Source organism: Eleutherodactylus coqui, chromosome 9 (genome assembly GCF_035609145.1).
Source record: "Eleutherodactylus coqui strain aEleCoq1 chromosome 9, aEleCoq1.hap1, whole genome shotgun sequence".
NCBI lineage: Eukaryota > Metazoa > Chordata > Amphibia > Anura > Eleutherodactylidae > Eleutherodactylus > Eleutherodactylus coqui.
This window is the reverse complement of record NC_089845.1, coordinates 124,100,250-124,126,967: the sequence shown is the minus strand read 5'-3', so window position 1 is coordinate 124,126,967 and position 26,718 is coordinate 124,100,250. Positions and strand designations below refer to the sequence as shown.

At 45.3% G+C, this 26,718-nt stretch overlaps 1 protein-coding gene across 1 annotated transcript; it reads left to right on the top strand.

Moving 5' to 3' along the window:
• The first annotated feature begins 13,645 nt into the window (after window positions 1–13,645).
• On the top strand, window positions 13,646–25,984 carry LOC136578846 (carbonic anhydrase 3-like). Its single transcript, XM_066579028.1, has 7 exons — window positions 13,646–13,685; window positions 13,796–13,984; window positions 18,544–18,662; window positions 20,619–20,711; window positions 21,118–21,180; window positions 23,833–23,988; window positions 25,814–25,984. The coding sequence occupies exons 1-7, from the start codon at window positions 13,646–13,648 to the stop codon at window positions 25,931–25,933; spliced, it is 780 nt and encodes a 259-aa protein (XP_066435125.1). The 3' UTR covers window positions 25,934–25,984.
• The last annotated feature ends 734 nt before the right edge of the window (window positions 25,985–26,718 follow it).

The window sequence follows — 26,718 nt, the reverse complement described above, 5'->3', positions numbered from 1 at the left end:
AGGCTTTTTGCTGTGCAGGATAATAAGTGCATTAAATGTGTTGTACGCATGGTTACGGATGTGTTGATACCAAATATGTGGTATTTTTATTTTTTTATGCTAATATGAGAAAAAGCATAAAAAAAGTTTTTTTTTACATCGCGGCAGGAAAGGGGTTAACAGCAGGGGGGGGGCGCATCTCCGGCTCCCACTGCGGGATAGCGCGAGATCTGCCCCGCTCCCATGACGTACCCTTACATCATGGGGCGGGAAGGGGTTAATTCATTAGACTAATTAACCATTTCAATGGCCGGGGACGCTAGTGCTATTTTTTGTTACGCACAAATACGCATGCCTTGCGTAAAAATGCATTGTTCATTCCGCAAATACACTGCACTCAGGCGCACACAAATACACTTATGCTTGCATGAAGCCAGCCCTACAGATGAAGTATATTGCATCTCCCATTAGCCAACTTTCCCGTGGAGCCCTACGGATAACTGGGACTGTAGATTCCTCGGTAAACTCGTGATTGGAGTCAACAAAAGTATATTGGTTTTCATTGATCCATTCACACTTGCGTAATTCATTGCGTATAATAGGCATGTAAAAATTAATGCATCATGTTCTATTTTCCCGCGTATAGAGCCCCATTGTTTGTAATAAACTCTGTACATATGCAATAATATTGTCTAGGTGCGGTGTTTATACGCAACATCGCTAAACGACACATCAGGAGATTTTAAAAAAGAAATTCAAGCTGCGCATTTTATACACGCAGCGTTTTACAACATGCTTGTGTGCTCGGCCATAGACAATGACAAGACAGAAAGATAAGGAGCAAGGTAAGCTATCCAATTCAAATGATCTTAGCAGGATAAAGGCAGCCGTGCACGAGCATAAGCATAAAAACGCCCCCTCCTGCGCAACGTATTTGTACAGTGAAGGAGTGTTTTCATGCGCCCGTGCCTGCACAAATACTGAGCATATTTGCGCAGCCACCATTCATTCACATAGGCGGGGGAATCACCTCTATCCTGATTTTAAAATCGACCCCAATAGTAGCAGTGACCCCCACAGTAGCCCTAGTAGTAAGAGAGCCCCCTGAGACCCATATACTCACCCATCTCCTGGTCTTCACGGCGCCACTGCCCCTTTGCTTGGCGCTGCTGCAGGTGGAAGTTTATGCGCGTGGACTACTCCTCCCTTCTTCTCTCCTCCTGCAGAAACAAGGAGGAGAATGAGCCAGTCATTTTTGCGTGCACATCGACACATAGTACTGTATGTTTTGCGCATGCATGGCATGTTCACGTGTGCACAAAATACCCCCACCTTGATTTAAAATGCTAAGGTCCAGATGTGTTCTTTTCCCTGCGGTGATGCACAGCGTATTGCGCATTTGCACACCTCCCATAGGCTTCTATGGGGCTCTTGATGCGCAGATAGACAGGAAAATATAGAAGGTCCTATACCAACAAAAAACGTTTCATGAGAACGAACCCATTGAATTCAATAAGTGCTAGCCTCTGGGTTTTGCACACGGATATTTTACATGTGCATATACACGTGCAAATATGGTCGTCTGAAGAAGCCCTAATCGAAAAATCAGGAAGGGAGGAAAGTGCCTGCAGATCTGTGTTCAGCAAGACCATAATTAGGGCTATGCATAGAGAACACACCATTGCTGGCTGTGCATTCCCAGCTAAAATATCCAGCAAGGGGCGTAACACCCCCGAAACGTGTCTATATGCCGGATTAATTTTCAATAAAAAAAGAGGAGTTGAACTCAAAAACTCGTCTCGCGCCTCCTTGATATAAATGGGATTGCGCATACAACCAAGTTTATTTTTTTCCCTACATTTGTCTCGTGGATTGCCTTGTTGCGGCCAGTCAGTATGGGGACCCTAGTGCTGCCATAATGCCAAGAGATGATTGTAATTGCCCCGATGACCCGCAATCCAAGACAGATCTGCACAGTAGACCTGGAAATGGCGAACGCTGCAGGAATGGCGTAAGAATGGTCCAACCTGACAGGCCTCTCTCACACAGGCGCTTTTTACCGTGATTAACGCAGAGTTTTGAACGCCGTGTTAATTGCTGTATAACGATCACATGGAAATCAATGTAGCTTCACAGACATGCATTCAATCGCAGCGCTGGATGGAGCTTTCCAGCACTGTGATTTTCGAGCGGGTTGTTCTATATTTGGCTGTTTAGCGCATCTCATCTCATGCAAGGCTTGTCCTGTCATATCAAGTGTGCGTGTTGCACAGCTGCAGCACTTGAGAGGTTAACTCTAATAAAATCATTGCATACTTGCAAATGTAGCGGTCTGTCATGTCATGTGGTATAAGTGAGAGTATAAATAGGAGTGACTGAGAGCGGGGAGGGTAGTTGAGCTCCATCTTCAGTGATAGTTCCTGACTAGGGATGAGCGAACGTGTCCGTTACGGACACATCCGCACCCGGACACCGGCTTTGCCGAACACTGCAGTGTTCGCGCGTAAGTGTCCGGGTGCCGCCGGGGGGCGGGGAGATGCGCGGCGGCGCGGGCGGCAGTAGCGGGGAACAGGGGGGAGCCCTCTCTCTCTCCCTCTCCCCCCCACTCCCCGCCGCACCCCCCCGCGCTGCCACGGCGGCCCCCGAACTTTTTCGCCCGAACACTGAAGTGTTCGCAAAGTTCGGTGTTCGGGCGAAAAAGGGGCGGAGCCGAACGTGTTCGCTCATCTCTATTCCTGACCTAATACAGAACCACATGGAAGCACCTTCAGCTTCCTTATGGTGAAGATGGAGAAGGAGAGATATCCCGTAGCGACTGAAATCTGGATGTGAGTGGACTGAGTCCTACAACTGTGAGAGAGAGAATTCCTAAAGGGGTTGTCCCGCGCCGAAACAGGTTTTTTTTTTTTCAATAGCCCCCCCCGTTCGGCGCGAGACAAACCCGATGCAGGGGTTAAAAAAGAAAACCGGATAGTGCTTACCTGAATCCCCGCCCTCCGGTGACTTCTTACTTACCTTGTGAAGATGGCCGCCGGGATCTTCACCCTCGGTGGACCGCAGGTCTTCTGTGCGGTCCATTGCCGATTCCAGCCTCCTGATTGGCTGGAATCGGCACGTGACGGGGCGGAGCTACGAGGAGCCGCTCTCCGGCACGAGCGGCCCCATTCAGAAAAGAAGAAGACCGGACTGCGCAAGCACGTCTAATCCGGCGATTAGACGCTGAAAATTAGACGGCACCATGGAGACGAGGACGCTAGCAACGGAACAGGTAAGTGAATAACTTCTGTATGGCTCATAATTAATGCACAATGTACATTACAAAGTGCATTAATATGGCCATACAGAAGTGTATACCCCCACTTTGTTTCGCTGGACAACCGTACTTCTGTACAGAGAGACACATCCTAAAGGTACTAATTCAAATTACAAGTTGTTCCTGTACGACTGTCCAAAGATAGGATTACCGCGCAGAAGTACACTACTAGTCACACCCACACGTCTCCGGTGTGGGGTGTTATTGATAATTCTTTAAGTAAATAATTGCTGCCAGAATGTCTGTGGAATAGACAAAAAAAATTGTATTCAGCAGCACTCACCATAACCCATAAGGGAGGGGGGTTTCTTCCACACGCAGGGTACTGCACGCCTAACTGGGAATGAATCCTAATCCCACAGGTTAGCAAAATAGAAAGAGAAAGTAGGCAGCAGAGTCCAAATCTTCAGGTGCAATAAAAGACTTGTATTTTCATCAGAACATCACATCATCATAAGACACAGCGACGTTTCAACCGTTACATAGATGGTCTTTGTCAAGCTTTCTCCGGAGTGCTCCCAGTCCAGGAGCGGTGTTTGACAGATAACTTGGACTGTAGGACCGGTTTCATCCTGTGTAACCTCCCTGATCTGTGAGCTCTGTTCTACTGTTACTGTGAAGAATTGTACCTGCATTACTGTGAATAATTGTTTGCCAAAAGGTAAAAAAAGTAAAGTTATACCGGGCCCTAACCGTTCCTGGGGACCCCAGGTACTATACACAAGTCTCTGTGTTTATTCTCTGCAGTGCACCGGTGTGTGGGAACGGTGGCGTCACGCGTGATAACTATTACCCTCGTCATCCAGTTTATTGGCATTCCCTATCCTAGGGGTGTCGAAGGTGGCCTGCAATCCAGCTCTGGCCTTGACTACCTGTCATCCTTTTGGGAAAGGAGCCTGGTAAGTGCCGCCGTGACAAGCCAGCATCAACCCTCCCAGCACTTCATGTTTGTCAAGTGTTTGGAGTTCCCCTCTGGGGTGTTGCACTACTAAGATGTGAGTCACTGGATATTACAAGCTGCCTTGTCATCCTGAGGAAGGAGAACGATGTAATCCGGCAGTTTAGTGCATTTAACCCGCATGCTGCAGAATACTGGGACGGAGATATACATTATTGCTGTGTGACGTCCGGTTCATGTTTATATAACGTTTAAAGTCCCCGTACTCTCCTATGGAGCAAAAGCACTAATTAACCTGTTCGCTCAGTCAAATATATTTTTATAAATTGCCTCTGTCTGTAATCGTTATGCCATCCTGAACCTGTGTCGCACCACCACCCACGACCGGTTACAAAAGCACAGGAGAAGTAATTGCTTAAGCTGTCGACAATCGCCTCGTGTAAAAAGACCCTAAGCCCTGATAAGGGCCGTGCTGATCACAAATCTTTGGACATCTTCCCAGTCCATGTCCAGGAGCCGGCTACTCATATACACAGCCAGACAGAAGAGGCAGGGATTACTGATGATGAACACTGGTCTGGAGCTTCCATTCTCCTCTGTCTGTAGAGTGCTATCACAGGAGTACTAGCAGTTATTACTTTCCTGACAAATGCCGGGCTGCACTTGCAAGTGCAGTTGTAGCCCGGCAATTAGCGCTATTACACACTGTTAAAAAGCAACTACTGGTGGCTGCTGCTAGCGCTAATGTAATAGCATGCTTACTTTCTGCATTCCGCTCCCCGCCCCGCTAGCTAAGCACCTAGGACTTGATTGGGTAAGACTCCTCAGCTGTGCTATAGGCAGAGACACGGAGGCCAAGTACTAACACACTCTACAAGCTGGGACTTAGGGTGCATTCACACGAACGTATATCGACTCGGTTTTCACGCCGAGCCAATATACGTCGTCCTCGGGTGCAGGGGGGGGGGGAGGATGGAAGAGCCAGGAGCAGGAACTGAGCTCCCACCCCCTCTCTGCCTCCTCTCCACCCCCTATCCACCCCTCTGCACTATTTGCAATGAAAGGAGGCTGGATGGGGGCGGGGGCTAAGTTCCGAGAATTAGCCCCACCCACGTCCCGCCTCTGCCCATTGCAAATAGTGCAGAGGGGCGGAGAGGAGGCAGAGAGATTGGGCGGGAGCTCAGTTCCTGCTCCTGGCTCTTCCAGCCTTCCCCCCCTGCAGATGAGGACAACGTATATCGGCTCGGCATGAAAACCGAGCCGATATACGTTCGTGTGAATGCACCCTTAGTGTGCGGTCACACGAGCGTAGGCGTATTTACGTTCGCACATGCGCAGCGTTTAATCGCCGGAAAGAACGTTTTTCGGCGATCATGACCAGAGCTAGAAAGCGTATTATCGTTTGTTCCTACTTTGCAAACTATCTTTTCAGCCATCGAATATGCGTTGGCACGTATTTCGGTCGCGTATGTTCCGTCTTTTTTTCTGGTTGCCGTTTTTTACGCGCCGTAAAATCGCCCGTGTGAACGAATACATTGGAAACCAACGCCTCAGATGGCCACGTTTATACGATTGGGCGCAAAAATGCGCCGTTTATGCGCTCGTGTGAACGCACCCTTAAAGTGAGCCTGTTAATTACTTCTGAGGCTATCAAGCTGCTTTCATGTGTACAACATTGAAGAAGTGTTCATTCTGAAACGTATTCCTTTATAATAACTGATTAAATCATACCTGGAAAAATAGGTTTTTAGCATTTTTGTATGCCTCTCATTAGCCAAGCCAGAAACCTACTGCACAGTGATGAGGGGCAAACACCCTGAAACAGCTGTCTGTGTATAGTATCTGGCTTGGCTTTCAATTCTCAGTCATCGTTAAAAAACTTGTATAAAGAGTCTAACATTGACTTGCAGAAATGCTGCCTTCCAATAGGCGGAGCTGCAGAGGTATTGTTCCAGCTCTCTTATTTATATGCTGATAGTGACTGAGTGGTCCAGTGGTCAAGTCAGGCCATTTAGGATACACATAGTACGTTCTATAATGTCGTCCCACTTGTCATTGTCACATGAATGATGTACAAGATGTCATCCACAGGGTGATTGAAATCTTGTGCATGCAACAGGAGATTGCTGCCTGGCGCATGCGCAATTCATTTGGCCCATTTATAGGCAGATTCTGAGTACTATTATGCACTGCAATCTCCAGCGGTGTTGTGGGCCCTACTTCAATGTTGTATAGATGTAGGAGTTTTAATAGCCTCAGAAGTGATGACAGGTTTATGTGCCGTCTTAGCACACTGATAGATGATATCTGCACTGCTCGTGCTGCCTACTAGAGGACATATTCTTTTGCAACCAGGTATGAAAAAACATGTAGCGTAGCAATCTTTGGGGGATGAAATTTAGAGCACTGTTCATATTTGTAAGTTCGTTGCATTTGAGAATTTTTTTATTTCACTTGTGGGAGGCAGTGTGCCAGAAAATTGCTTTTCAGGATAACCCGCAAGAATCAGAATGTAATGCAGGTCCAGATGTTGCAACATTTCCAAGTGCTAACAATCACTTGTCCGTCAGTCCGTGTGTGCTGTGTGAGTTACATGCAGAGCCCAACAGCACCTGTGATGCTCTGCAATGTATTGTTAAGTCAGCAGCACAAAACACCATACCAATAAACGGGAAGTGTTAAACATGGACGCTCAATGGAGGGATCTCGACCCAAAATCCAAATATTCCAGTGTATAAAGCAGTCCAAGAGCAGCATGTAAGGTGCAAATATTCGCATCACATCAGATGCATCTTTATTGTTTCCACATACATCCACAACTTTTCGACCACATATAGTGGTCTTTATCAAGCTCTGATGTAATGTGAATATTTGCACCTTCTATACTGCTCTTGGACTGTTTTATACGCAGCGCCTGTGATGATGTCAGTATCTTGTAATTAGTTACCTGCTCTTAGCTTCGCCCTCTGATCACATGATGGTGACATCATCACAGGTCCTTAATCCTCCTTGTGCACTGAATGAGGGCTTATGGGTGGACTACATTCCCCACAAACCCTTGCGGCCTCAGTTGTTATGGATACAGCAGTACTCAGTCTGCAAGTTTGTACCTGATTGTGAGACTGCTGCACATCTGTGTGGAGACTCCAATAAATGAGACCACACAAAATTAAAACATACATAGCTCATGTGCTCACAGGACCAGTGATGATGTCACCATCATGTGATCAGTTACCTGGTCTCTGAGCTGAATGAGGGATTACAGGCAGATTACATCCCCCACAAACCCCCGTGGTCTCTGTTGCTATGGATACAGCAGTACTCAGTTTGGCAGTTTGTAGTTAGTTGTGAGACAGCTGGACACCTGTGTGGAGACTCCAATAAATGACACCTCACAAATCTCCGCGAACACAGGTGGTGGTGCATATTGACCAACAACAATGAAGCATAGTCCTTCCCCACTATCTTCACATCTCTTGAATGTGATATCCTGTCATCTCAAGTGCTAATGCCGCCACAGAGTCCAGTCTTCATCTAATCGTTAACCATTGTCCAGGGTTGAAACAAACTGTCACTGTAGGCAAACATGTTACCACAGAGGGTTCAACGCCGCTGTGAAGCTAATGCAGCTTACATGATACATCGACAAGCCACGATTTCACCTCAGCCACAGCTGAAGTTTGTAAATCTCGTGCAGCTCATATGCAAAAGAAAGCAGCAGAGCTGTGTGTGTGACGTGTATGTAGCAGAGCTGTGTGGCACATTGCACAATCAGAAACACTGGCACTATAATCTCCTAACAATTACTAGTATGTATGTGTAATATATATATATATATATATATATATATATAGTGATGCTGTATCTTGTCTCCACTGGAACAGTGGGTGGAGACAATGGAGACAAGGGGTTGTGCTGCTGGAGTAACATGGAATGCACACAGCTGGCTATTGGTCCCTGACTCCCAGCTAATTCCCCTAGGGCCACCCCCCTTCCCCCTCATCTCACCTCCCTGCTGTTGTCACTGTCCCTGCCGCTTGGATTTATCTGCTCCCTGCACCTGGACAAGCACTCTCCCACCTGGCAATCTCACCTCCCCGCTGCTGTCACTGTCCCTGCTGCTTGGAGTTATTGCCTCCCCGCTCCTGCGTTGTCCATTATGAGTGTCCCCGGCGGCCTGCCATCAGCGTTGCAAGATTTGGGAGCGCTGATGTAAGTTTAGAACGGAGAATGACAGTGGGAACCGAACAGAGTTGGAGCAGAGAGGGGTGACAGGAGGGGAGTCTAAAAGCGCTAGACATATTGCAGTGCTGATGGCAGGCCGCCGGGGAGAGTCAGTATGGACAGCGCTGGAGCGGGGAGCTGATAACTCCAAGCAGCAGTGACAGTGACAGCATCGGCGAAGAGTGGTTGTCCGAAACGAGGAGCAGATAAATCCAAGTGGCAGGGACCCTGACAGCAGCAAGATGAAATGAGGGGGGTGGGGGTGGAAATTACCTGGGAGTCAAGGACCAATAGTCAACTGTGGGCATCGCATTTTACTCCAGCAGCACAACCCCGTGTCTCCACCCACAGTTCCGGTGGAAATACGATAGATAGATAGATAGATAGATAGATAGATAGATAGATAGATAGATAGATAGATAGATAGATAGATAGATAGAGAGTTATGTGTTGTTAAATAGTGAAGAAGACAAAGAACAAGATGCAGATAGAAGAAATACAGAGGGAGACAATGCTGAACTAGCAGTGATGGATACAGAGAAAGTATTTGGCTTTGAGAGCATTGTATAAGACACCACATATTACACTACACTAGAGATGTGTAATTGATGATTGATAAGTGTCTGCAATAGGATGGAAAAGGATATGTAGTGGCCCAGAACAACGCGGCCCCTCAGAAATGCATGCTATATGTAGTCTGTATTGTCTTGTAAATCCTGCACTGAGCAGAGGGTTGGACCCGATGACCCAACTCTACCATTCTATAATTCTATGTATATTGTCTTTGAATGTGGTATGATTCAGCAGGATGTGTATTGGTGTTCGCAGGAATTAAAGGGTTAATGTCTGCAAATGATCTGTCGCTGTCTTAAAATGTATTGTTTTGTGTGGTGATTTTGTGGTCACCTGACCATGCTTTATATTAATGCATGCAGAAAGTGAGTGCAAGTCAGTCTGAGTTAGTCTAAGCAAGTCAGCAAGTGAGCTAGTTGAGTCTGTCTGAAACTCTGCAGAGGAGGGCACAAGCAAGTCTGCTATGCCCTAGGAGAAACTGCCTTGCCTGATTGAGACCCAGAATGGAGGAGGCCGAGAGAATAGCCTAATGGCTGCTTGGGGACAGTCTTAGTGTATCTTGACGTGCCATGAACAAGTGGTGGAGACAAGATTGACAGTGGAGGGTGGGGGGGTGTGACGCCCCCTGTAGCTGATTGGCTGAAAATGTGGGTTTGCCTCAGGTCCTGGCAGCCCACAACGCTAATGCTGCTGCTGGAATGCTGTTCTCCCTGCACCTCCTCGCGCTCCTGCGCCAAATCCCTTTGCACGGTTTAAGCAATCTCGGTTGCCTGCCGCCGTCAGGCCGCCCTGCATCTCCGTAGGCTCCCGGCCCCTGCTCCAGCCGTGCATTATTGCCTCCCACTGCAATCGGCCATTCTGGCAGCTCAAACCCATTCCCTGACGGGCTGTGCTCCGTTGGCTGCCGGCATCTAACACCTTCCCCCATGGGCCATGGTCTGTTGGCTCCCGGCGTCCGCTGCAGGCGGCCATTATGGATGCTGTAACCCCTTCCACAATGCACGTGCAGAAGCCGCCCACCTCGATCTCTGGTGAAGCACAGAGTTGGGTCGGAATGATGGAGGCTACAGGGGGGTGAAGCAGGTTTGTCCCCCCCCCCCCTCCACAGCTGTATTCGTGGTTACCAGCAGGCAGGCAGGACAGCGCGCCGGCTGTGCCTTTGCACCACGGACCGCTCAATGTATTTTCCTGCACATTCTAGTGACCATCCAGGACCTACTGTGACTGGATGCTATGCAGCCTATCAGCTACAGGGGGTGTCACCACCCTTTCAATCTTGACTCCACCAGGACTTCCTGGTGGCATCCAGATACACTAATACCCTTGGGGACTACTACCCTCAGGATTTTGCCGCCTAAAGAGTTAAAGAGAGAAAGGAATGAGAGGAGTTGCCAGCCAACACAGAGTGCAATGGGACTTGTGAGTGTGTACCGGTAGAGAGTTTAAGAGAATAAAGGGTGTTACTGGGACCAGGACCCACAGATAATGGGACTCTGGTTTCTCCTGCCTACCCGTGAATCCTCCTTGTCACAACGCATACCGATTTGCTCCTTCAAATGTTGCTGCATGTAAAAGGTTTTGGACTGTTTACTAAGTTTGTTCAGTAAACGAGCTTTGACGTCCGTTCCTGGCTCTGCTCCTTAAAAGTTATCCCTGTGAGTGGACTGTTTTGTTTGCGACATCATCTGGATTCACCACAGCGGATGGAACGGTGGCGTCACAAGACAAAAGGGCTTAACGTAAAGCAGTTGGGTTATCCCCTATTTAATAGCCTGTCCTCGGCCCCATGGACATGTCCCTGGTTACCCTCCGGGTGGGAGATGGTAGAGCCCCGTGACAAGGCCCAAACACTACCCCACTGTCTCCTAGGCTAGGGCCCGCTCCTCGGATGCTGCAGATGGGATAAACATGGAGGAGACTGAGGAATTGGAGGGTAATGATGAGAAGGATGAGGCAAGATACATAATGAGATGAATTTCATTGTAGGACCCCACAGCAGTGACTGGGCTCATCCTCCTGGACATCCCCCCACACTCCCTCATCAGAAATTACACTTCAGAGACAAGGGACGGACATGATGGGGAAATAATATAGAATAAACCATCAACCAATAAACCGGCCTTGCTTACTTCTGGCCACTTTTATGAATTCACCACGCAAAACTGTTTACCTAGCTTTTATGCTACATATATTGGGGTTCTACTGCTTTTACTCTCTTATTATCTGTTTATAGATGATTTTCTGCTACAAGTTTTCTTACTTATTTGATACATACTTTGGTCTTTATGATTATCTAAGGTACATGCTGAGGATGTATGGAGTTCACCCTGCTTATGGCTTTCTACACCCCCATGTAGGGATTTAGATTTATGGATTTATGTTTGGACTGAGATGATCTTTTACTTGCTGCATCTATGTTTGTCTGTCTCTTGTTCCCCAGAGATGCTACTAAATTCATTTATTAGCTTAGAGAGTCACCCAGTGCGCAGTGTAAAAGGCTGATAGGGATGGAAACTATGTGAGACAGAGGCCTGAGAGGTTTCCGTCACACGCATTCTCAATTATGGTGCTGTTCAGGCTTTGTCCTGATTTCCATTGCCATGCAGTTTTCTACAGTACATGGAGGACAGAAGTCAGGATGGTACCATCGCTGGATTCACATAACGTAATATGCAAAGAGCCTAACCTCCACATTGTACCCAGTCTATCTCTGGGTCCCTGTAATACTATCTCTCCTAATATACAGTTCAGCCTATCTCATCACTGTACCATCAGGCTATGTTTCAGGATTGTCTCCTTGTCCAACAGTCTGTCTCTAATCACTGCCAGAATATGTTAACTGTTCCCCGGTCTTTGACCACAACACTGCTCACCCCACATCACCTATTCCCAATCCAAGCTGTATTTTTCCAGTTGTCAAATTTCCTATTATAGATATGTATTTCCTGTTTAAAAGAAATCCAAGCTAAAGTTTGAATTCAAGTTCTATCCTCCAATGTCTTAGGAGGCTTTCACATGTCTGCCACGGACAAATCTGTGCTACAATCCACGTTTTCCCCTTGGTGTGAGGACACTTGCGCTAGCAATGGTGTATCTGTATGCATGGGAGCTCAGAGTGGAGCTTCTGTGTTGGGTGTCTCTGTCAGCGTAGGGTTTTGCTTTTATGCATTATGTGTGGTGCGTGTCTGTGCAGGGTGCCAGACGTGTGTGAACAGTTACGTGTTCATTGGGTCTGTGCAGGCGCCAGACAAGGTGTATGAACAGTCCTGTTCTGTGTTGCATGCAATCCCAAATATGTTGGTGTGAACAGCGACATGTTCAGTGTCTGTAGGTTTCTAGACATCAGGTGTGAACTATCCTGCTTTGTGAGTTGGTGTGAGCTACGTCCTGTCCTGCTGTGGATTGTTTGTCATCCAGGGATAGGTAGGTTCCAGCGCAGGGTCGTCCTTATCGGGACGATCCCCCTGCTTGCAGGCAGGTTTTCACATGGTGGTTGTCCCGTTACTACAGGAATATGTTATGTCTGCCTGTGAGACTAGTACGCAGTCATACCTTGGTGTTCAGTGTGCATTTTGTGTGCTTATGGTGTTTGTGTGAACGCTGTCTTGTGTCCGTGCTGAGGCTTGGTGCCCTGGTGTTGCACGGACATAACACTTGGCCTTTTTCCTGACTACAATTTGCCTGATTGCCGCCTGGCTTTCCCTTTCTTCTATTTATCATAGTGCATGAACTCCCCCTGTCCAGACCTTGGCCTGTTATATTGACGATGTCCTTCCCTACTCCTCTGGTATTATGCTTTGGTGGCATTGACCTGCCTGGGTTAGTTGTCACGTCACTAAGACTACTCCTGGAGAAGCAACCTGAAGGTTTCCCTGCTGTGAAGACCAGATTCTTTAGAAGGGGTTTAAAGGGTGAAAAAGCCTCAAAAATAGTCCAAAGCTAAATCACTCAGCTTATAAGACATCTGGATTTTTTAGGTTAATTGATCCATGGTGGAATTTTCAGGAACAGGTGAAAGATCCCTTATATGATGAGAATATGGTTACGTAATAGGAAGTAATGGAAAAAATGGCACGCTGACTTATATGTCCATTTTTTCTATTATTTCTACAAATTGCATTGCTCACATTCTGAGATTTCAACAGTTATTGTTGTTATAACTTAATTATGATTGATATAATCCTGAAACCTGAAACTGCTCGTCTCTTTTGTAGCAGACTCACCTCAATGACACGTTGTAGAATGGCGAGACGAACTTATAAATGTTCTAATCATGTATGTGCTAAGCACCAACAATATCATCTGCTTGGGTGACACATTTTCGCACATCATCTCGGCTGATTTGGTTACTGTCAAAATTTAATGGCCCGTGTCTGAATGCATTTGGCTTTGTGATGCATCCTTGTGATCAGATTAGCTTTTTATCTTCTGCTCTTTCTAAATATGAAGTGGGATCATAATATCTCGAATGGCATCCTGCAGGGCAGAAGGGCTTGTTAGTCGACATAACATTTCCATTCCCCGAAGTCCACCCAACACATATGGGAGGGGTAGAATCAACCCAGCCTCAGAACTGAGGGATATAGCAATCTATAAAGGACGGAGGGGAAAGTACAAATAGCCGATCGGTGCTTGTAAAAAGGACACACAATATAGTGATGTCACGAAGACACGACTGGGGATACGGTGCTGTCTACGGTGAGTACTATATATCATTATTTGATTATTTTTTGCACGTGGCTAAGTAGGTATGAAAATAGTAAACGGTATCTACTCACTAAAACGTATATGATTTTTCACTCTTATAGGTCCAGACACATGGGCAGATTATTTCCCATGTGCCAAGGGGCAAAACCAATCACCTATTGAACTGCATACGCGATATATTAAGCACGATGCCAGTCTGCGACCATGGACTGTTTCCTACCGCTCAGCATCTTCTATGACTATTGCCAATGATGGAAATACAGTCAAAGTGATGTTTGATGGTTCATCGGGTAATTTTCATTGTATTCTATAAAATGATGCTTCCATGTATGGTACACCTGAGCTCGTATGGAGACATATGTATTTTGTATACCTTCAATAATATACATATAGTAATCACATTAACCCTTGAGGATTACTCATTCTTGGGGTTCCAGAATTACAACACTTTACAAAAAGTTGTACAAACAATTGATAAATTTAGACAATTGATTTGATAGAAAGCAAATATGGTCTAAAACATTAGGCAAGAGCATACATTGCAAAACATAGTTTATATCACCAAAAAGACAGGATAACTGTACAGATGAGTCATCCATAACTTTGATTAAATTCGGCTAAGGACTCCAATTACTGACAAAATCAATATATTCTTATGCCATCCAATAAAAACGTACACGTTAAATGTATACATTTCTTTAGCTTGGGTTCTTATGGCCGATGGATGGCATGTCTGGTCGATGGCATGCCAGTAGATATACATTTGTTCCACCCAGAAAAAAAACCCAAACATACAGTACATACATTGGGGAGCATTTTTCATCTAGGGATTTTTTGCTGCCAGTTTTACCCAATGTTGATAAATATGTATACATATATGATACACTTTTAAATACGTCTGGAGATGTAGAGTCACTTTGTACAACACCCAACTGCTGGAGTGAGATTGCAACATATTTTGCAACTTTTTAATAAGTCACATGTCATAAATGTCTCTACATTCTGTCAAAGCAGCAAGCCACGCCCCCTTTTCTAGACACGTTTGAAAAGTGAAGTCAGAGGCATAACTTCTGTTCTTTTTGGCACAAATCTATAGTAAATCTCTCTAAAAGGCTCTGTGCCAAAAAAAATTGTAATGTATGCCAGAATTCTGCCACAACTCCAGTAAGAAATGTGCCCTATTGAACATAAGATTCTTGTTTAACATAGAAGCTTATGTGATACGGATGGCATCCATCAGCGGCATTCGTTACATGTATACACTTAGTAACATGGGAGATTATGTAATCTTGAACCACTCATATTAAAATGTTGACTCAAGCTAAGAGAAACGTTAAAGAAAATCTGTCAGCTCGAACAAGAAGTCCAAACTGCAGGCAACATGCAGGAGGAGCCGAGCGGACTGATATATAGATTTATGGGGAAAGATTTAGTATAACTTGTATTTTATTAATTTACATCCCTGCTTATTGTGAGTTTAGAGGCCCAGTGGGCGGAGCTATCAGTGATTGACAGCTATGACTATATGTAAATGGAAGACTGTCAATCACTGATAGCTCCGCCCATTGGACTGTTCAGCTCAGGATGTGCAGAGATATAAATGAATAAAATACAAGTTATACTGAATCTTTCCCCATAATACTATCAGTCCGCTCAGCTTCTCCTGCTCTGTACACTGGCAGATTCTCTGCTGGTAATAAGCGCCAATCAATGATACAATAGTGCGAGTGAAATAACGCTTGTTTGGCTCTATTTACTGTATATGGCCAAATAATTGTTAGTGCGATCTTCCGGTTACATACTGATGTGTTGTTGTCAGTTGCATATCACTAATTGTAAGGCAGGTGTCCAGACCCCTCCCTTACAATGTCAGCAATTCAGCCGCTCAGAATCAGTAGCTGATGACCGTGCAGCGGAACCTGGCCCTGTTCCCGGCCGGCCACCACACGTTCCTTTAATTCTCGTATTGCGAATGGCCACGGCAAGACGCTGTCAGACATGTTCAGCACAGATTTTTTTTTCTTTAATTTTTCTTTTTCCCACACCGTCACTAAGAGATGACGCGGGTACCTGCAACCTATCTGCAACGTCAACGTGGATGGGCCATGGTTCGGACAGCTTCCATTGACTTCAATGGAAGCCGTCTGTGCAGAATCCGCATGAACACAGAACATGCTGCGATTTTATTTCCACGAGCGGAAATCGCAATCGTTGTCCGCTCATGTGAGCGGCCCTGTGAATGTTCTATTTTTTTTAGTGAATACGGAATACCATGGATCGTTCGTGGGTGTGAAGCTCATGGATTCCACAATTCAAACCTGGTCACGTGAGAGCGGCCTAATACAGTGTATTGTTACAAAGGGGTTAATTAGTATCAGGAAGAGGAACAATGCGCTATGTGAAACGGGACTGCATGGCACTTGACATTGTCGCTACACGCCATGTAAGATGATGAGGAGGGAAGTGGTATGTACCACATGCTGTGCGGCTTTTCTGTACTGGATGTACGTTGGCACCTACGGTGCATTGAGGCCACAGGGATAGTGCGTGCCGCGGACCCCTGGAAATAAAGTACGCTGCACTACAGATGGAGATGAATAGTCATAAGAAGCAGAATAGAAGTGCCTTGCCAGTCCGAGTTGAAACAAGTCCAAGATTATTAATTTAAGTAACATTTAAAGTACCGAGCCCTTCTATGGGGTGGAAATATTCACCCGGTTGCTGTTCAGTAAAGTTCATTTTTTTATAAAAGAAGAAGTGCCAATAGTCAACAAGGTCCTTTTCAGACTAAGGTTGGGGTTTTCATCACTTCTCTGACTACTTGTTGCACACTGTGTATTGGCAGTGCATTGGTAGTCGAAGGCCAGTTTCAGACGGGCGTATTTGTATATGCAAAATTTGGGCGCGAAATACGTTGTGAATAGAACACATTGATTTCAATGGGTTTGTTTACATGCATGTATTTTTCTGTGCATTTCAGTCACGTCAAGAAAACCCCGCAGCATGCTCTATTTTTCTGTGCATTTGTGCACCAAAAGTCCCCATAGTCAATGGGGATGCGCAAATCTGTATGTAATATGCTAGGAGATGCACGAGATACATCTTGAACTCAGACTAATTAGCCATTTCAAAGGCTGGGAGCATTGGTGCATTATTTTGAAATGCACGAATGCACGTGCAGGCATAAAAAGTGAATGAGCATCGGCCTGGTAAACAGGCAATCATTCATCTATGCACTGGCGTAACTATAGAGGATGCAGGGGATGCGGTTGCATTGGGGCCCCGGAGCCTCAAGTTACGCCTCTGCATCTATGAACCACTGCCAGTTTGCAATGAATGGAGAAGGCGGGATGGAACGATCTCCAACCCACTCCGCCTCCGGTCACTGAGCGATGATCGCGCCTGTGTAAACGTACAAGAACAATCTTCACTGGGACAACCGTTCCATGTATAAGGGCCCTAAGACACTACATGCTGATCTGATTGGCCAGTGCTGCCTTTAAGTAAACTATGAGTTTGCTTCAGTGAGACAATTAGATTAAGGGACAATATTTGTGAGCGAGACAAATATATATATTATCATGTCTTAGACCCAATGCACACGGGCGTAATTTCATTGTGGAATCCGGAGCGGGCGTCTGCCTCCGGATTCCGCAGCAAGTACTGCCCATAGACATGCTGTGCAAAATCGCTTTTCCATGTCCATGAGCGAAAGTCAATCACGATTTTCGGCTTGGAAAATCACAGCATGTCCTACTCCAGCATGGAAGCCGTTGTGGATTTTGTGTTATCGGTAGGCGGTTTTAAAAACATTTTTGTACTGCGCATGTCCGACAGCTCGCCGTGCAGACCATCCACAGTACAGGAGAAAAGAAGAAACAGCAGGTACACGCGGATGCCAGCTGCAGGCAGAGTCTGATTTCGTGCGGGATTCTGCGGGCAGAATCCGACCCACCCGTGTGCATTCGGCCTTAAAGGGGTTGTCCCGCGCCGAAACAGGTTTTTTTTTTTTTCAACCCCCCCCCCCGTTCGGCGCAAGACAACCTCGATGCAGGGACTTAAAAAAAAAAAACGCACAGCGCTTACCTGAATCCCCGCGCTCCGGTGACTTCTTACTTACCGGTTGAAGATGGCCGCCGGGATCTTCTCCCTCGGTGGACCGCAGGGCTTCTGTGCGGTCCATTGCCAATTCCAGCCTCCTGATTGGCTGGAATCGGCACGTGACGGGGCGGAGCTACACGGAGCCGGCATCCTGCACGAGCGGCCCCATTGAGAAAAGAAGAAGACCCGGACTGCGCAAGCGCGGCTAATTTGGCCATTAGACGCCGAAAATTAGTCGGCTCCATGGAAACGAGGACGCTAGCAACGGAGCAGGTAAGTGAAAAACTTCTTATAACTTCTGTATGGCTCATAATTAATGCACAATGTACATTACAAAGTGCATTAATATGGCCATACAGAAGTGTATAGACCCACTTGCTGCCGCGGGACAACCCCTTTAATAGATTTGTCCTGTCTGGAAGCACCTCTGCGCCAGACTGAAACCTGAGACAGCTTTGAGCTAGCATAAGTTCCAGCTATAATGTACACCAGTTATTGGAATATATTATAAGAAATCTGATGGATTTTACACTCCTAAAGCTAGGACTGACTGACTTTTTGAAAAAAAAAAAAAATCATAATTTTGGTGTGTGTGCCAAAATTGTTATTTTTGTATGCCAGAAATGTAATGTACAAAGAATAATAGATATGCCTCAATGACTGTAAAAGCAATGGAAAGCAAATTATATAAAAAATGTTTTTTGTGACCTTTGCATGAATGAAGATAGTGTAATCTTGTCTTCCTTAGTGCTAAAAGACGGGCCTCTCATTGGAAGCTACAGACTGCGCCAGTTGCAGTTTCATTGGGGTTCTTCAGATGACCAGGGGTCTGAGCATGTTATAGACGGACTGAGATATTCAGGAGAGGTACTGAATATAACATATATTGCTTATTTAAGGGTGTATTGTTTAATGCTTTCTCTAAATGATTTGTCAAGATATAGTACATTGCATCCCATCAATAGTGTATGCCTAGCTACACACAGGATCAAAAAGCATTTTCCCATGATGTGGGTCAGAGCATAGTTTCTCCTTAGGGCTCATGTCCACGGGCAAAAGAAGAATTAAAATCCGCAGCAGATTTTGACTCTTCTCCTGCCCGCGGATCCGCACCCCATAGGGATGCATTGACCACCCGCGGGTAGATTAATACCCGCGGATGGTCAATAAAAGGGATTTTAAAAAAAATGGAGCATTAAAAAATCTGAACCATGCTCCATTTTCATGCGGGTCTCCCGCGGGGACGGCTCCCACGGGCTTCTATTGAAGCCTATGGAAGCCGTCCGGATCCGCGGGAGACCTAAAATAGGAATTTAAAAGAATTTACCCATCCAGAGCGGGCGGGGAAGGTCTTCTCTTCCTCACGGCCGGATCTTTCTTGCTTCGGCTCGGCGGATGTGCCCGGCGCATGCGCGCGGCACGTCGGCGACGTGCTGGCGACGTGCCGCCGCCGTGACGAGTTCATCCGCCGGCCGAAAAAGAAGATCCGGCCGTGAGAAAGAGAAGGCTTTCCCCGCCCGCTCCGGATGAGTAAATTCTTTTAAATTCCTATTTTCAGCGCTCATGTCCGCGGGGCAGGAGGGACCCGCTGCAGATTCTTCATGTAGAATCCGTAGCGGGCCTGAATTTCCCCGTGGACATGAGGCCTTAGGGAGAACACCTAGTAGGTGTGAGGAGACTTATAAAGCCATGCATGCTCCTGGGAAATGTATGTAAATAAGAAAATTGAAGAGTGCCTCTACAGCGCCACCTATTAGAAGGCAGCATTTCTGCAAGTCACTGTCTGACCTTTCAAAAGGCCTTGTAACAATGACTGGGGATATAAGCCAGAGTCTTCTCCAGAAGGAAAAGATAACCATGTACAGACAGACCCCTGTCAACTAACTATTTATGACCTATCCTGAGGACCTGTCATGAATAGTGTAATCCTGGAAAACCCCTTTAACGTTGGGGGACTTTGTACAGATTTTACACTTGGGTACAGCAGCTTGGATTTAAACCTCAGGATCACTGGTTGTCCCAGAAGTTGGGCACCCCTTGATCAAAAATAATAACATATCTTAGCGATATGCCACCACTTTTGTGATGGGAAAGCCCTATTAATGGGGTCATCAGAACCAAAACCTTACCAGACTAGTTGAATAACTGCCTTTGACTGTTCTTTCATTTGTTTCTCTGACTTCTTAGACCTCCAAGCCACTAGATACAGAAAGGCCCACATAGAGTATTTAGCTTCTGCTAACTTTTGAAGTACATAGCACTTTTTTTTTCTTTTTTTAAAGGTGCCCTAAAGGCGTCACACAATTGCAAACTTTTTCATGACGTTTTGCTTTTCTGACCAAAAATTAAAAATGATGAGAAACAACATAGAAGGGGGTTCTTTACTGTAAGAGTAGTGAGACTATGGAACTCTTTGCCTGAGGATGTGGTGATGGCGAACTCACTAAAAGAGTACAAGAGGGGCCTGGACGTCTTGAGTGTAACAATATTACATGTTATAGCCACTGATTACTTCAAAAGGGTCAGTGATCCCGGAGTTAATCCGATTGCCAGATTGGAGTCAGGAAGGAATTTTTTCCTATAAAAAAAAAGGAAAATTTGCTTCTATTTCATTGGGGTTTTTTGCCTTCCTCTGGATCAACATTGCAGGACAATAGGCTGAACTGGAAGGACATGTGTTTTTTTCATCCTTACACACTATGCTATTGGGGACAATAGTTGTAGTTTACATTTATCAAATCAAGATAAAAGAAATGTAAGGTCTATGCCGCTTCATTGGCAAGGGCATTTAAAAAATTGAAATACAATTGTTTTGTTTTTCAGATGCAATTCATTCATTGGAACTCAAAGTATGACAATGTTACAGAAGCCAAGATTCATCCGGATGGAGTGGTTATAATATCTGTGTTTTTAAAAGTAAGATGAACCTATCATTGGTGTTACTGGATATTGGCATAGGGTAATATGGGAGGCTCTAAAGCTGGCTGGATCATTTCAAGGCACAGGTACAAGAAATAGATATCGAGCCCATGTGTGTTCTGTGTACTAGCCCCAATAATTCTGAAATATGATAGTTTATGGCGGGGCCTGGAAGCTTTAAATTATACCTCTGATTCTAACCAGGGGCATAACTATAGAGGATGCAGGGGATGCGGTTGCACCCGGGCCCAGGAGACTTAGGGGGCCCATAAGGCCTCCCTTCTCCATATAGGGAGCCCAGTACTATGAATAAAGCATTATAGTTGGGGGCCCTGTTCCAGGTTTTGCATTGGGGCCCAGGAGCTTTAAGTTACGCCTCTGATTCTAACTTATGTTTTAACAGCTTGGCAAAGCAAGGCCGCAGCTGAAAGCAGTTTTAGAAGCACTGGACTGCATCAAGGTGAAGGTGTGTAATGAAACGAACTTCAATTTGAAGTATGAACTGTTAATACAAACTTCAGTATTTCTAGCATATCTGAGACATGAGAATGATATTCGAACCAATGCTTTTTAACTGCTTGACAACACACGGCAATTAAAGCGGTTTCAGAGGACTTTTGTAAAACTGGTTAATGGCAGGGAATGGAGTAGAAAAGGAAAGTCTTCAGCATTCCCCTATAGAGATGAGCAACCTTTCAAAAGTTCAGTTCGGTGGTTCACCAAATTTCGTAAAATTGTTGGTTCAGTCGGAATTTGTTTGAATCAAAAACCCCTAAAACTAGTATTAAACAGTGTCTAAGAGACCTGAAACAGCGGTGGTCCATCAGTTGATGTGGCTCAGTGATTAGGACTGTTGCCTTTCAGTGTTGAGATTCTGGGTTCAAATCTAACCATGGTCAACATCTGCATGGTATTCATATGTTCTCTTTGTGTTTCTTTTTCTCCTCCTCTTCCTCCAAAGATGAAGCATGGTGGCTCAGTGTTTAGCCCTGTTGCCTTGCAGTGCTGTAGCCCTAGTTTCAAATCTCATGAAGGAAAACACCTCCATGGACTTTCAAAATCTCCATGCAGATGTTGTTTTTGATAGAAGACAAGATAACCACCGCACGTCATCCATTGAAGGGCCACCACAACCATCGTTGTTTCAGGGCTCTTAGACACTATTTAATAATAGTTTGAGGTTTTATGAACTGCTGGTTCGGCTAGAGCAAACTGCCTAAAGCTCCTTTTTTCAGCAAACTAAGCTTTTAGCAAAGTTTGACCGCAAACAGGGTTCTAATGGTTCAGTTTGCTCAACACCATTCACCTATTTAATGTCCTATCATTCCAGTGCAATTGCTCTCCTCCTATAAGCTGTTGCAGTGGTCATGTGCCAGGCATCATTCATGTGACCCTAGAGCCAATTATTGCTTCAGCTATGATGGTGCCATGCACAGCAGTCCATGTCCAGACAACAAAAAAAATACATTTTCAAGCTTTATTTGCTCTTCTTTCTGTCTGGTTAGAGACTAGAGATGAGCGAGCATACTCTCTAAGGGCAATTACTTGAGTGAGCATTGCCCTCAGCGAGTACCTGCCCACTCGGAAGAAAAGATTCGGCTTCCGGCGCGGGGGAGCGGTGAGTTGCGGGAGGGAGCGGGGGGGGGGGGGGGGGGGGAAGGGAGAGAGAGATCTCCCCTCCGTTCCTCCCCAGCCGCTCCCCGCTCTCCCCCGCCGGCACCCGAATCATTTCTTCTGAGCGGGCAGGTACTCGCTAAGGGCAATGCTCGCTCGAGTAATTGCCCTTAGCGAGTATGCTCGCTCATCTCTATTAGAGACCAATCATCAACTACACTGAGTGGCATCATAAGCACTCAGCCATGAGTAGAAGCATATTGATGCAGTGACATGATCATGCTGTAAGGTGGGTTAAAGCGACCCTCCGGGCCTGGAGATACAAAGATGGCCCAACCGCTTCTCCGACTATTTGATGGACACTGTTCATCTATCTGCATGCATCATTAGTCCAAAACCCCATTTACACACAAAGATGGTCGCTCAAAATTCGCTCAAAAGACAGTTTCAGTGACAGTTTTGAGCGATCATTTTGCATAGCTGCCAATTGGCACTAATGTCCATTAACATCATTTGCATGTTAATGAGCCTCCAGGAGATGTATTTACAGAACAGCAGGTGGTCTGTTCTTTAAATTGAGCTCCTTTGTTCTACCAGCAGGCTGCCGGCTAATAATAATGTTTTCAATGCTGCCCGTGGAGAACTCAGCATGTGGTCTCTGCCATCACGAACAATGGATTTCATGCTCACATGAAATCCATCATTCAGCAGAAAAGCAAACAATGTTAGGATTTAGACGCAACGATTATAGCTGAAAAGCCATCGTTTGGACGAATTTTGAGCGATAATTGTTGTGTCTAAATGGGCCTTAAGACATTACATCTCTTTTGATTAACCCGTGCTGTCCACATGAGTACTATTGACCAGTCAGAGCTGCACGTAGTGTCTTCGCCTAATGATGGATACTATGCATCAGGTAGTCAGAAAAGCGATTTGGCCATCTTTGTTTCTTCAAGCCCGGGGGATTGTTTTAACTGCAAATGAGATACTTGCCCCTTTACAAAGTTACACTTGTGTTCTTCTGGTAGAGACTGTAACTATTCTGCTTATGTACCACATAAGGTGGCAACTGTTAGGAGCGTTGTGCCTCTAGATAATCCCCGTTTTCACCCAAAACGTGCCTGCAACATTTCAGCAGGATAAAGTACCTCTTGCAGTTTCACCTCCAAGCAGATTTTATGTAGTTTTTGCCCATTGATTCAATTTCTTACAATTATTTCACATGTGGGACTTGTGCTATTGTTTCCAGCAGCACAGTAATTAATCTCTTTCCCAGCCGGTGACAAGTGGTACAAATGAAGCGACGTCACACTGGGATGATTTATAGAGTAAGCAGAACAATAGGATGTTTGCTTCATTGGGATTACTGGGTGACATAGAAAATGTGTTACTTCTACAAGGTTGCTAAATGAAATCCATATGGTTAAATATAGCTGCCTTAATACTCCCTGGTAAAACCCTCATTTATCATCCTGACCATAATTATTGCATTTCTGACATTTAGGGAAAGAAAGCTCATTTTACGGATTTTGACCCTTCAGTCCTGTTCCCTACTTCCCGGGATTACTGGATATACCAAGGCTCTTACACAACCCCGCCATGTGAGGAATGTGTGACCTGGCTGCTCTTAAGAGAACCGATCACACTCAGCTCAGAACAGGTAAATCCATCCCCGCAAAGTCTCACTGTATATATTATTAACTCTTTAAAAACCATATATGTATATATCTATATATACACTACCGTTCAAAAGTTTGGGGTCACCCAAACAATTTTGTGTTTTCCATGAAAAGTCACACTTATTCACCACCATGCGTTGTGAAATGAATAGAAAATAGAGTCAAGACATTGACAAGGTTAGAAATAATGATTTGTATTTGAAATAACATTGTTTTTACATCAAACTTTGCTTTCGTCAAAGAATCCTCCTTTTGCAGCAATTACAGCATTGCACACCTTTGACATTCTAGCTGTTAATTTGTTGAGGTAAGCTTGTGAAATTGCACCCCATGCTTCTAGAAGCATCTCCCACAAGTTGGATTGGTTGGATGGGCACTTCTGGCGTACCATACGGTCAAGCTGCTCCCACAACAGCTCAATGGGGTTCAGATCTGGTGACTGCGCTGGCCACTCCATTACCGATAGAATACCAGCTGCCTGCTTCTGCTGTAAATAGTTCTTGCACAATTTAGAGGTGTGTTTAGGGTCATTGTCCTGTTGTAGGATGAAATTGGTTCCAATCAAGCGCTGTCCACTGGGTATGGCATGGCGTTGCAAAATGGAGTGATAGCCTTCCTTATTCAGAATCCCTTTTACCCTGTACAAATCTCCCACCTTACCAGCACCAAAGCAACCCCAGACCATCACATTACCTCCACCATGCTTAACAGATGGCGTCAGGCATTCTTCCAGCATCTTTTCATTTGTTCTGCGTCTCACAAACGTTCTTCTTTGTGATACAAACACCTCAAACTTGGATTCATCCGTCCACAACACTTTTTTCCAGTCTTCCTCTGTCCAATGTCTGTGTTCTTTTGCCCATCTTAATCTTTTTCTTTTATTGGCCAGTCTCAGATATGGCTTTTTCTTTGCCACTCTGCCCTGAAGCCCAAAATCCCGCAGCCACCTCTTCACTGTAGATGTTGACACTGGTGTTTTGCGGGTACTATTTAATGAAGATGCCAGTTGGGTACCTGTGAGGCATCTGTTTCTCAAACTAGAGACTCTAATGTGCTTATCTTCTTGCTTAGTTGTGCAATGCGGCCTCCCACTTCTTTTTCTACTCTGGTTAGAGCCTGTTTGTGCTGTCCTCTGAAGGGAGTAGTACACACCGTTGTAGGAAATCTTCAATTTCTTAGCAATTTCTCGCATGGAATAGCCTTCATTTCTAAGAACAAGAATAGACTGTCGAGTTTCAGATGAAAGTTCTCTTTTTCTGGCCATTTTGAGCGTTTAATTGACCCCACAAATGTGATGCTCCAGAAACTCAATCTGCTCACAGGAAGGTCAGTTTTGTAGCTTCTGTAACGAGCTAGACTGTTTTCAGATGTGTGAACATGATTGCACAAGGGTTTTCTAATCATCAATTAGCCTTCTGAGCCAATGAGCAAACACATTGTACCATTAGAACACTGGAGTGATAGTTGCTGGAAATGGGCCTCTATACACCTTTGTAGATATTGCACAAAAAACCAGACATTTGCAGCTAGAATAGTCATTTACCACATTAGCAATGTATAGAGTGCATTTGTTTAAAGTTAGGACTAGTTTAAAGTTATCTTCATTGAAAAGTACAGTGCTTTTCCTTCAAAAATAAGGACATTTCAATGTGACCCCAAACTTTTGAACGGTAGTGTATATACACACCAAATATGTGTCCCTATGGAGGAGTCACTGCTAGTGGTACTAGTAGTAACTGCTCTTATGGCTGTGTTGTATTCATGCATTTTAATGTATATTTTTCATTTATTATCGTATTCTTGCAGATGGAGAAATTTCGAAGCATTTTATCAACTATGGAGTGCGAAACTGCAGTGAAGATGGCGAACAATTACCGGCCCACCCAAGCCCTCAATGGGAGAGAAGTTAGAGCATCTTTTGACTAAAATATTACTGTGAAGAAATAAAACTTTAGACTGAGATGCATGTTCTGCCTTGCTAGCTGATAGTCTGGTAGCGAACCCTTAGATAATAGTATGTTTCCCTGAAAATAAGACATTGTCTTATATTAAGTTTGGCCCCAAAAGAGTCAGAGGGCGTCTTAATACTTACCTACCAGGTGGCGTTCGGGTCCCTCACGCTGGGCTGGTTCATCATGCCGCCTCTGATTAGCTGAGGCACGGCGCTAGTGATCCAATCACTGCAATCTCTTGCTGGAGGCGTGGCATTCAAGCAGGAAGAGAATGCTAGCTCAGCGCTGAGGACTAAATGAAAGCCTGATGGAGCACTGCAGCCCAGTGGGAGGGACTCGAACGCCGCTTCCTAGGTGAGTATTATTATTTTTTTATCTTGTAGTGTAGCTGGGCCTTATTTTTAGGGGAGGGCTTATATTTCAAGGCGCCCCACCTGAAAATAAGGGTAGGGTTTATTATCGGGGCAGGTCTTATTTTGGGGAAAATCTGTACTACATTATATTAAAAGGCGTATTCTCCTTTTTAAGGGAACCTGTCACCAGATACATGCTGCATGAACCATAGGCAGCATAAATCCAAGATAGATACGCCCCTTGCCACCATGTAAGTGTTTTTTCTGAAGTGCTGTGGTGTTTCAGAATAAACACACTATAAAGTTTGGATCAAAACAGAGCCCTCGAGTCAAAAGCTGGGCCGCGCTGGCATCTCCCTGCCATGATCATGTAGAGTGACAGCTCTCTCCTTGCTTGCCTATAAGG

What these genes read in the sequence shown, in the direction of transcription:
- LOC136578846 (XM_066579028.1), top strand. Translation starts at nt 13,646, where the DNA reads ATGTCACGAAGACACGACTGGGGATACGGTGCTGTCTACG. An exon ending in GACTGAGATATTCAGGAGAG is followed by an intron (nt 18,663 to 20,618) that starts GTACTGAATATA and finishes TTTGTTTTTCAG; the next exon opens with ATGCAATTCATTCATTGGAA. An exon ending in TGGACTGCATCAAGGTGAAG is followed by an intron (nt 21,181 to 23,832) that starts GTGTGTAATGAA and finishes TCTGACATTTAG; the next exon opens with GGAAAGAAAGCTCATTTTAC.